The sequence below is a fragment of the Megalops cyprinoides genome, chromosome 2 (genome assembly GCF_013368585.1).
Source record: "Megalops cyprinoides isolate fMegCyp1 chromosome 2, fMegCyp1.pri, whole genome shotgun sequence".
Classification (NCBI taxonomy): Eukaryota; Metazoa; Chordata; class Actinopteri; order Elopiformes; family Megalopidae; genus Megalops; species Megalops cyprinoides.
The window spans coordinates 42,021,362-42,034,048 of record NC_050584.1 but is presented as its reverse complement, the minus strand read 5'-3'; the positions used below and the strand labels follow the sequence as shown (position 1 = coordinate 42,034,048).

Below are 12,687 nucleotides of genomic sequence, written 5' to 3'. Positions count from 1 at the left end.
TATTACTGATAATACTGTTTATGTTATTGGGAAATCAGTCTTGAAAAGCAACAAAATCGCGCAAATAACACGTGAAAATAAAGTTTAATTCAATTTGCGATTGTATGTGCGATTTATTTGAATGTGGCGTACTCTAGCGGTTATAGTATGTAACAGCGCAATTTACTGTTTGCGTTCAGTGACTGACTCGGTTCGATAATTGATAAAGGAAGCAACTGCGTATGTGATGAGCAAACGAGAAAACGACTTTGACATTAAATTAATGGTAGTCCTGTTCTCTTAAGGTAAATTTCTCGCTGAAAATAATACACTGTATTATAGCTGAGAAGGGCAATTATGTATGGATCCCCAGACTTTTATTAAATTGACAAAATTTTCAGTAGGCTACACTTAAGGCTGCCTGGCAATTAGAGGTTGTTAATAAACTAGGCCAGTGCTAATACGAATTACATAAATCTGTGACAAAACGGATTATACTAGCCCAAAAGGCTCCTTTGTTTCGTTCACTTTTTTCTTCTCCATTAATCTCTATGTTATAGTTGCTCACAGGCAGTTAACAGTTCATTGATTGAACACCAGTTCATCTTTCTAAAAGTAACAGCCACTCGGTAAGGTTATTGAGTTATTATTATAGAATGAAGTGGAACATCATTTGTAACAATGGTGTTCGTCTGTTTAGCCCACCTTGCGCTTGTCATTTAAGAAGCTCTACACGCGTGTGGTATCACGAGGTAGACATAGCAATGGATTTTAAAAGCAAAGCCGTATGGAATCTGGAATTACAGATGTTTCTCAATCTCGTTGCAACTGAAATCTTGGGTCTTGGAATTAGTTACACTCATTGCCTTTGCCAGCCAACGGAAACAGAAAGAAATAGCCTACACCACTACACAACGTAGTATTGATTCTTAAATTTGACTCTTCCTCATTACGTCTTAAAAGTTTGTTTTTTATATGTGTATTTGTTTTGACTGGTGTTTTACTAATTAGTGTCCTTCCAGCAGCAAACTTCTGATCGAACAAGCTTTGATTTGCAAAATTAAGGGAGATGGATTTGCCACGGGAAGGATGGATTTTCCTGTTCTCTCTGTCGGCCCTTGGAGTCCTTTACACCATGAACAACGTTCCGGCTTTCCAAGAGTAAGTTTTTACATCATTTACCTACGTACCGTTATAACGCTAGTTACACAATGCTGTATCCTGTGCTAACTTAATCACGCAGCCATTAATATCTCTATTTTTGAAGGACGACAAAAATTCACCAGTGCGCACTCTATATTCTACAAAATTTACTGTCTGATAGTGCTTATTGGATTGAGTGATGACCTAACTGAAGGATCCTATTTTGTTTGCCACTTGGGGGCACTAGCAACTCATGCGACCTACAATGATGCAAATGCAGTACATTTCCAGCTGGGGTCATGACATATGAGACGTTTACAGACCACCCAGTACAATGGAAACGGTGGTGATGATGAAAAGGATGATGGTACTACTGCTACAAAATCGCACACACACGCTCAGGCATGTGCACATAAACATACACATACATTCACGCTCGTCTTGTGCACACAGGCACGCACACATTCTGTGACGTTCTCCCCTCCCCTTGAGAACACTGAAATCGTCATTTTATGGACACGTTCTTTGAAAACATACCACTACCACCACATTAACTGTTGAATTTATTGATCACATCTATGGATTCGAACTGTTGACATATACCTGTTTTTCATACGTGCATGTAGAAGGATAAAGAATTACTTTCATCCTCCTCTGAATGCTGTATTTATGTGGTCCCAGCACAGTACTTTTGGAGGAGCAATATGATAGACATCAGTGTCTCCAGCTGTACCTCTATTCACAGCAAGGGTCACAGCATCCAGATGCAGCACAAGGCTCTCTGAACCTCTTCAATAGTGCCCCTGAGGCCAAAACACACACACACGCACGCACGCACGCACACACACACACACACACAGATTGTCACATTCTCTCAGAATACTTCAGTCATACACAGTGTTACTGCAGAGAGAGCAGTGGCAGGGGGTGGGGATCAGGTTGAGAACAAAGGATCACCTGCAAAGAAAGAATGAGCTGAACAATTTGAGAAACAGCACATTCATGCCAGACAATGTTCCCAGGGTGTGTACCAACTATGCATAAAATGGATGGATCATGTTGTTGCAAACATAATGATAAATGTCATAAGTACATGTACATAACCTTTTTAATTACTTTACCCACTGCAATGAGACCATTGCATAAATGCAATAGCTGTCTGGCATGCAATTTCTAAGAACTGTAAGATTGTGTGCACACCTGAATATCCATTGCAAATTTTCATATGAGTAGCATTATTCAGACTTAGTAACAAATCATCGCTGTAGTTTCCACAATTTTTCTAAAGCTGATCTACCTATACATATGTCATAAGTTTCCCAGGCACCAAGGGCTTTATGAATGTGGACATTAACCATCAGTATCAACTGCAGAGAGAGCTTGATGAATTGCTCCTGACATACAATATGCATTGTGCTCTGCCATTTTGCAAACAAACTGTATTATATGCATAAATCTTAGTCGAAGCTTTGAGCTGCGGTGGTGAAGGGTCCCTTTGGTATTGCAGAATTTACTCAGTTGTGCACAGCCTGTGTTTTGGGACCAGTAGCATAGCTCACTCCGAAAGGCTTGTGCAAATAAATGCTATCCCTTGCTCTGCAAATAAGACGGCCGCCGTTTGACCACCAAACAACACACTGAGTTGTGACCCTCCCCAGCCCAAGCCTACAGCCTCCTACACAGCAGCTGGTGATTGATTTGGGACTGGTGGCGGTAGTGGGGGGGGGGGGGGGGTTGTTGTCTGGGAAACAGGGTACAGGGTGCTCCCCTCAGCAGCTGAACTGGTTCTACACCCCCATTCCGGAGTGAGGGGGAGTTGGATGGAAGTAGCTGGCAGGAGGAACAGCAGCTGCAGGCGTGCATGACTGTAGAAGATTTTGGTGAACTGTACACAGAGCACGCCAGGTCCACGCTTGGAAGAATGAAAGAAGCCGGGGCCACGCAGGCTGCAGGGGCCTGCGACCCTCCCCCAGGTCAGACACCATGGGAAGACTGCTGCCGCAGGCACGATTGGCCTACTGCTGCCTCATGCTGCCAGCGTTACAAAAATAAACTAAGAGACTCATAAATTGGCACAGGAAGGCAGCTAGGTCTTAGAAACGTCTTTCATGCCTTTCAGCCCTCAAAAGCTGAGTGAAACAATGACTGCAGGCCCCACAGCAGCAGCCCCTGATACAGGCCCTGAGGTCTCACATCTCACATCATCTCTCCTGGTGCTCTGGGTGCTGGGATAATTATCCCTGCCTCGGCCTACCCATTCATTACCACTCATTAATTTCGCACTGCTGAAAAGACACACAAAAACTTAGATGAGAAATAATTAGAAAAGAAAATGAGGCAGAAAATCTGATTGAAATGACTTTTTTAATAGCATAGTGCATAAAGTAATAGTAGTTTGAATTTGGTTTCTTTATTCCGTTTTTCTTTCTCCAGGCCTTTTGTCATACTGGAAATTGGAGTAGCTGTTTTGGTGGCTGTATTCCTTCTGGTTTTCCTTGCAGTCCGTCACAGACCACCCAAAGATCCACTGTTTTATGGTATGTTTCCGGACATATGATTGCAAAACAATAAACCATTAAGATAACACTAACAGAAACAAACAAACTGTTAATGGAAAGAAAAACACTAATTTACTTTCATGTGTCTTTATTCTCTCTGGAAAATGCATGTGTGGATTGAAAACTGCATGATGCAGTGAGTGGTACTTGATTTTGATGCCAGTGACCTCAGTGAAATTCAACTGGGTAACTGAAACTTCTTAGAAGTTATTCAATTCATCACTTTGCTGCACTCTCTGTTCCTATGCATTTGATAGCGTTACCTACGTCACCATGGTTCAAATGTTTAATTCTGAATTACTTTCATTGTCCATTCACTCATCTGAAAGCTGCTTATTCCAGTCAGGAGCATAGCAAAGCTGAAGTATAGCCTGGCATCCTAGTGATGTAAGTAGAGCTGGGAGCACATTAATTCCTCATTCCTGGCATGATTGCCATCTGAGATCACTTTGTGGAGGATTGTTTTTTTTTTTTTAATTTTCCATCTTTCAACATGATGTATTCCAGCCCTATGCTTTTTTATAAGTACAGATTAGTTTTGTGTTTCATCAAAAGACCAAAGCTCTGACACATGAAATTATGGCACTTAAATATAGCCAATATATTTGAATCAGTGAAAGTCAGAGCTGTACCACATGTACAGACTGTCTGTATAATATCCTCCTCTTTCTTGTGCCTCTGAGACGATCCATCCGAATATGGCTTTATAATTGTCCTATTGCTACATTTGTGATGATATCTCAGGGAACAGGCTGCATCCAGCCATGGAGGTCAGAACTCGATGTTGCCCCCAATATAATAGAGGCAAGGATAATCCCTCTATTTTACAGTACCTGTTAGGTGGGTAAGCTTAACCAAGCCATCCAGGGGATTAGAGGGTCATTGGCATCGTGGAAAGAGTGTGTGTGTCACTATCTGTATATCTGGCAACGAGAGGGGGATATCGATGCAGTGCCACTGCCATCTGATACCTTCGTGTGGCATTACAAGGACGATAAGACTGTCTGTCCTGCCAATCCGTGTAAAACATTTCAGATGAAATAAGTAGATAATCTCAAGGCAATGGAGGGCATGTGGTTGTCTACATATGTTCACTCCACTGTGATGATGTGGAAAATAGCCAAAGACTGCTGGCAGAGCCTTTAACTGAACAGAGAGGGAAATAATGCTCTTGTTTATGATAGCACATTACCGATCTTCATCTTAGCCAGACTTTGTCCTCTGGTATTTTCTTCCATTTAATTTTTTTTTTCTGTGCCAATCTTTATTTGTCTTCCTGAACCTCTTGGCCTGCCACTCTAGGGTATTCTCTGACTTTGAGAAGTGCCCCTTCAGAGCTGTGGTGCTTGTAACCCCTGGAAAACTCTGCCCACAGCCCCCAGTATAAATCTCCTTAAAACCTCACAGCTTGCAGACATCATTATTTCTTTCCACAGCCAGAGAAATCAATAACTGGTTAGAAGGAAATGGTTTTATATAGAGAAGGAGAAAGAAAGAGAGGGCACTGTAGTTGTGGAGGGTTAAATCTTAGAAGGCAAATGCTGTTCAGTTCTCAGCCAATCATTTCTTCTGCTGTCTCTGTGGAAGAACTCAACCCAGGACTCACAAACTGATCTGAGGAGTTTTCTTTCTTTGCCGTTTCAAGGGCGCAGACACTGCAGATTGTATAATTAAGTATAGGAAGGCAAGGCCTTTTCTGCCATGACAACATGGAGAACTGAGCACAGTAATTATTTCTCCTGCCGAAAGCTGGATTGTGAAACAATTCTAGACTTCTGAGCAATCCAGATCCTTCGTAGTCTAAAAGAGGGCCAACATTACGTGTGAGAAAACTTCTTATACAAAAGTAGCAGCTTGGGTTAATTCTTCATTAGCCAGTAAAGTATTACAACATGGTAAAACAGTCATACAGTCATGTTGACAAGGTATTGTGGTGATTATTTAAGAGATCATTTCCCCTGTTTTATCTGTATTCCATTAATATTCCATTCATTAATTATCATCATTATCATTAATCATATGATATAAACACACACACATACACTGTATACATACAGTGACTGTCTATGTCTTCTTTGCAGTATTTGCAGAGTTTTCCTTTACCTGTATCATTGACCTGACTAGTGCTTTGGAGTATGATGGTTTTGCCTCTGGATTTATGGAATTCTACCGAACAACGGTAAGTGGGAGAATGGAGGCAACAGCCGTTTCTAATGTCTATTTAACCCACCTGCAACTTCAGATTCACAAACTGTGATGTGGATGTGAACTTAAGTTTCATGTCTCTGTCGTGCTTGCATCAAACTAATGCTTCTTTGACAGGGTGAGCCGTATCTGGGCACCGCCTATGCCATCATGATGTGCTACTGGGATGGAATTGTGCATTTTCTCCTGTACCTCATCATGGTGCGGAGAATGGCAAACAAGTAGGTGCATGTCCGTCTTTCTTTTTCTTTAAGTTCTCGTACCCTCTACTCACATTCCCGTTAGACATTATCTAGCGTTTAACTGAATACTGATCTGCCTTTGCCAGCGATTGACAGTTATTTACTTTAGGTTCACCTTGGAAGAAGTTTGTGGTTTGAAGTTTATATGCTTTAACAGACAATTTATGCATTTTCAACTGATATTTGTTCAAATTTGCTGCTTAATTAAAAACTGTCACAGTAATTATCAGGAATTAGCTCCTAAATTAATTAAGTAAAGAGCAATAAACAACTTATTAAGCATAAGTAAACCAGCTGCCCTAAATCTGTTTAAGGGGCAGATATTTTAAAAACATAATTGACAAAAATAAACGTTCATTTTTGTGGTTGTCTTGCCTCCAAAAACACACTTCTTGTGCTGAATACTTATGTCAAATAATTGTGAGGAAATGTCAAATCAAAATCAATATTCGATGACAAGTTCAGCCAAACTTAATTCATTGAGCTCAGCTGGAGGAGAAATGAGCGGGAGTCCCAAGGAGATAGAAAGCCAGCTGTTTTGCTAGTATAAGCAGGAGACTATAGTATGACTACACTACAAGCAGTGGTGGCTAATATGTGCCCCTGATGGGGGAGGGGGAAAAAGCAGCTTCAGTCAAAACTGATCTCATTGGTCTTTATTCAGATAAAAAAAATTAAATGTAACCCAATCTGTTTATATTAATTAAAATGATTTAATGTTCAATGCATTAAAGCTGTAATGCTGTAACATCAGACACAATTTATTGAAAGGAATAAGCTGGATATCCTTACTTAACTTTGCAAATTTGATAAATATGCAAAACAATCAAATTGGGGCTTCTGGGCAGATATCAAGAAAGCTGCGAAGTTCTCCAAATATTTTGGTCACAGGCTTCAACCAGCTATGAATAACCAATGCTCAGCGCAGGACTCACGCTGTTCCCGACTCTTTCTGTCCAACCATTTGGATGTTACGTCTCCTGGAGGGTGGATGCTGAATGAGGTTGACAGCTGTGGGCCATTAACTGTCATTTCACAGGAAGCCGTACCGCAGTATGGGCATCTTCTGGGCGGGCTCCCTGTTTGCCAACATGATCGTCTTCGTGCCAGGAATTGTCCTCGGTGAGAGCACCGGTCCCCTCTTCCCCGCGGTGAACGACATAATCAATGGAACATCTGCACAGGCCTCTTTCGGCGATGTTTGTGTGCAGACTGCCAGCAGAACGTAACAGCTTTTTACGGTTTGCTTGATGAAGCAGCAAGCAAATAGGCTAAGACATTTCCCCGGCATGTCTGTGACAGGGTTTTAAAATGTCACAATTAAGCATTTTCCAAATTAAACTTTGTTTTTCCTGGCTATGCATGTATTCACACAGCTAGGAGGCCTGAAGTACTTGCTCATTTAAAGACAGCTGGGGTTTCATCTGAAACAAAGTCTGAGATGTGTTTACAGTATTCTGTATGCACCCTAAACTAACATTAGCATTTTAATAGTGCCTAGTGAGTCTAGTTGCCCAAAGCCATAGTGATGCTGTCTCCCTTGGTCTCTGTATGTACGATGAGTTTCCCCCCACACTGAAAGCTCCTGTCCATGTGTTGAGGTCACCTCAGAAAAGCTCACAGATGGGGGCTGCTGGGCCCCAGTTACATGTACCCCGCAGCCGTGATGGATAAATTGTGGCCTTTTCTCAGGTAAATATGGCTCAGAAATCCGTCCTGCCTTCTGGCTCAACATGCCCTTCCTGTTTGTGCCCATTGGGGGGGCCATTGCCCTGTTTCGCAGACAGAGGGAACTGCCATCCATTTCTACAGCCAAGGTGAGGCTAACCATGACACTACATTTTAACCCTCTTGACATGTCCAACATCAAAGTGATAGTTTGCAAAATCCCAGGTTTCACGAAATATGTAACTGTCCTTGTGTTCTAGATTGAGCGTGATCAGAGAAAAAGTCTGTTCTCCCGCCCTTTGGACATGCTTCTGATAATTTTGCTGCTGGGTGCCATTGGTGTCACCCTCTTCAGGGGCTTTGTAAGTACTAGGTCCATAAGTGGCAAACCTGATATCACATCCTGAGATCAGTATTTTATGACCAACAATGTGGTTGCAGTGTCTTTCTAATTCAAAGAGCCCTACAATACCATCTGGGCTATATTAAGAAGAATACAGTGTGTATGTATATATATATGAGAAATAGATGCTTTGGTATGATCCTAGTTACTTAACTACATAGCCTCAATATCAATGATGACACCCCTTTCTACCTATTGATTTGCTCCTCTTTATCCATTTAGGTGGCTCTTAATTGTCCTCTGGACGTCTGCTTTACCTACATTAACAAGTATGAGCCCTATCTGAAGGATCCAGTGGCCTATCCTCGGGTTATGGTGAGAACAGAAAAACCTCAGTTCAACTTGGAATCTGAACTTGCCCAAGAGCAGGGATCCAAGCAAGGCAATCAATCTGAAGCACTTAGTTTTCAGCAACCACATTATTACCACTCTTCCAAAGTGCCTGCTTGGAGCCGCCTCCAGGCTCATCTTGTCTCCATGGTCCCTCACTTTGCCTTCACTGAACTGATAAAAATATCATTTTTCATTATTACCACACAGCAAAGGGGCAACAGCCTGGTGCAGCCTGGAGTCTCTCTCATTTTTTTAGCCTAAGAATGAGACTGTGACTGGTGGCACAACCTGCCCTTTGTTTGAAGGTGGTTTTTGCTTTGCTTTGTTTTCAGAGAAGTCAATAGGTTATCAAAAATCCTTGTTGCAGCTTGAGTCTGGGCAGAATGACGGACCATCGATCAGGCGTGTAGCGGAGCGGTGGGAGCTTGATAAGATAATCCTTGCCCTGAGTCCTGAGTCCTCCATTAACCCACACAGGGATTTGGGGAGGTGCTTGTTCAGGGATCTCCTGCTCTCTCACTGGGTGAAAATTTGAATCGTAGATGATGAAAATCTCCAAAAGAATGGGTGACTCGGCACAAATGGGCCCTCCTGAGAGTTATTCTGGGGCCACATTTAATTGGCTCTCTTTTCCATTCCAGCCTAATTACGTACATCTTGACCACAGTCCACTAATAGCCACTACTCAAATGCACAACCTGTCCCCACTGCTTCAACTTCACTTTGGCTTCCAAAGTTTTTACTTGTTTAGAGCAGTGTAGCTGAAAGCCTGTGACTGCATTTAGGTGTCAGCTATACACATCTTATCTATAGCAGCTCCATGCTCCTCTAGGAGGCTCCACTATAGCATAAATCTGTTCAGTATCTGTATATCTGCTGCAGCAGCATTATCTACATTCTGTGAGTGCGCCTGGACTGTGCAGTGGCAGTAATGCACCAGAGGATGGACATGTACAGTGTTAAATATCCATAGGAGTGTCAGGGTTCAGCAGCAGGGCATTTCTGGTGGGGTGTTCTCAACTGCTCTTGTGTGATGATGTAACCCCTGTTGTAGATGCTACTCTTCCTGTTCTATGCAACACCCCTGCTGGCTGTGTTTACGTATGGGCTACGGACACCTGGCTGTACCTGGATGCTAGACTGGACTGTGTTCTTTGCTGGAGCTGCAGCTCAGGTAGGACAACTGTTATGGTGCTCACCAAATATATCGGTAGGCCTACTGGGCAGTAGAGGCACAGCGCTCACATTCCCACACACTTTATGCACAGTCACTGAGGACACAAAAATAGCACAGCACAGTACACTAATGTCCTGAGCAGTAATACTACTTTGATTGAGAATGAAGACATAATGCCTACCCTGTGTAATGAACTGGAATGGAATATATTTATAACACAATTCAATTAGATTCCTGTGTCTTCTCTCCCTCACCCTTTATGGATCATGCCAACTCCATTCAATGCAGCTTCTGTGTACAACAGACGTGAAGCTGAACACTTTTACCCCAGCTTGGCTGCAGAAAAATCCTTCAAAAAACCCTGTAATCAAAGCCCTGTTCTGTTTAAATAAAAGTCTGTCTCTAGCCCCTATACTCCTTAGCACAGGGGCTAAACAGTCCTGGGATTCAGAATTTCTAATCAAAAGACCATTCAAAACACTGGCAATAGAATGGCTCCTCATAGGAGCTAATGCTGCCGAGGGACAAAGTGGAACAAGGTATTACTCTGCTCTAAAACAATTCATCCTGCCCTCTGTGCAATACTTTGTGAATACACTTAGCTGCGTTTTCCAGAAACTCATTCCACCAAGTTACTTCCAGCTCTGCACATCCGGTTACCTCACATGACCTCTGGCAGATGCAACAGAATCAAGACCACTAGTAATAATAGTTTGTTTTAGATTAACACCCTGACCACATGAGATAAACATCCTCACCATTATGAGCTACACCTGTTTAAGAGGTAGAAGTATTTTCATTTGAATGCTGTTCAATCCCAACTATGCTCCGACTGCCTAATACACACACATACTGCCTGCCGACCGTGTGCGAAACATCACATACGTCATAGAGGACAGCTCACGATGCACTTCTGTGACCTCCTCTCTCTCGCAGTGCCAGTGGTCCCACATTGGGGCATCTCTGCACCCACGCACCGCGTTCATGTACCGGATCCCGAAGGAGGCGTGGTGGCCCGTCATCGCGCTCAACCTGCTGTATGCGGGGATTCCCCAGATACTGGCCCTGCGCTGCACCCGCAGCCCCTCCTTCTTTATGAAGCCTGTACCCGAGGGGCAGGGCAATCACGAGAAGAAATACACCTGACCTCACCACACCGTGTGCAAACTCCCCTCTGCTCTGAACCTAAACCCTAAGACTAAAACCCAGCAGTGTCGGTAAACCTCCAATCAGAGAGCATAGGAGTTAACTTGGCTAACCATATAGCACAGCTAACTAAGCTGACTGCATTTATTAGACTCTGACCCACCCGCCCCCGCCCCTCACAACACACACACTTCCTGTCCCATTGATTCATTGTCAGTGACTCATTGCCTTGAATGCAAATCTGGAGTGATACCAGTAAAGACAACATACCATCAGCACTGCCCACATCTTTAAACTGACTTGGACTAACAACTTACCCCAAGCACAGTTTTTCTGCCTTACCTGAAATGTGACTACACAATCCAGTTAGTGTACATTCTGACACTGAATCACATCACTCTGTGAGACAGTGGTTGATATAGCAGCGACATTCTGGATCAGTGATAATTGACTATAACGGAAACATTCTGGTCTTGTGCTGATACCTCAAAAAGAGTCTCCAGGCAGTCAGAGAATTGGAATAAGTGCACATTCAATGCAGACATACATTACAGACACAGATGCCACCTGACAGATTGTATCCGTAGCCACACAGTTAGGAAAACACTTTGTGATGACAACGCTCGGTAATCATGCCAATCATCATTAGGGCATTTTACCACAACAAGACAAGATTTAAGCATCTGGAGAAAGCCCATAGAAAGCTGTTATTACATATGAAACATGGTAAGGAACATCTGAGTGGCGTGTGTTATCAGCTGGCACTCCTCTTGTGTAGGGACTGATTAGCAAGTGAGTCAGTCAAGGCGTGGGTGTACGGCAAGAGCTGTCAGAACTTACACCTTGTGAAACGCAGATTGTTAAACAGTTGGCTGTTGTTGCATATTAGCCTGCCCTTCTCAATACAAGATTTGATTTTTTTTTAAAGGCAAACAAGTGGGCTTGCAAGTCTTTTTTCACTGCCCATCTGGAACAGTGCATTACATAAGTACAGTCATGCTGATCTCCAGCTCCAGCGTCCCTGAATGATGTCATTGCATCCCCTGTACAGGTGCCCTAGTAAGCTTTGTCCTTCCCACCTGCTGCTGTGATATAAAAGTATTATTGCTGGATATTGCCTTGCATGAATTTGTCTATTTTTAAACACAAAAACACAAAACACAAGCATTAACAGTGTCACAAAGTTCTTTGGAAGTCGGTCCCCCAAGACTGCTGTAAGGAAGTTTTCCCAATGTTTAGCGCAATATAAATCAGTAATAAATGTAATAATCTCATCCTCTATGTCTTAATACATGGTGTACATTGCTGTTGTTGTATACCAACATGGAGCACTATGTTCTGGATAGGGCCACACACACACACACATATATGCTAGAGATGTCCTGAATTATTTTATTCTTGTTGGGCCTCACAACTAATGATATCTCACAGCTTTAACAACATTAGGGATATTTTCAGTGCTTTGGGGGAATATGAACCTTTTCAGCTCATATTCCATGTAACCCGCATGCTCTATTCTACTGTCGCCTATCATGTCATCCATCCCTTTCCTTTCCTAAAAGGCTTTTGTCATTTATTGGTGGCTGCCTCACCTGGAGAACTACAATTTCAGTTTAAGTTAGGAAAGAATAATAGAGTGGATCTGTCATGACATGGCAAAGAATTATAGTGCATTTATAATGACACTTCAATGGCATATCATTTGCTGCTGGTAATGGCTTCATATTGTATTAAACTCAACATTTCTGATCTAAAGAGACACACTGCATGCTGATTTCATCTTAAAAACACCAATACCATTTTATTACTCATTGCTTCTGATCACTGATAAGA

General features: G+C 42.5%; 1 protein-coding gene across 1 annotated transcript; it reads left to right on the top strand.

Moving 5' to 3' along the window:
* The first annotated feature begins 1,048 nt into the window (after positions 1–1,048).
* tm6sf2 (transmembrane 6 superfamily member 2) lies at positions 1,049–10,854 on the top strand. The gene is made up of 10 exons (XM_036519152.1): positions 1,049–1,140; positions 3,556–3,659; positions 5,762–5,859; positions 6,003–6,106; positions 7,167–7,249; positions 7,820–7,944; positions 8,056–8,157; positions 8,421–8,513; positions 9,586–9,705; positions 10,645–10,854. The coding sequence occupies exons 1-10, from the start codon at positions 1,049–1,051 to the stop codon at positions 10,852–10,854; spliced, it is 1,131 nt and encodes a 376-aa protein (XP_036375045.1).
* Positions 10,855–12,687: the final 1,833 nt, after the last annotated feature.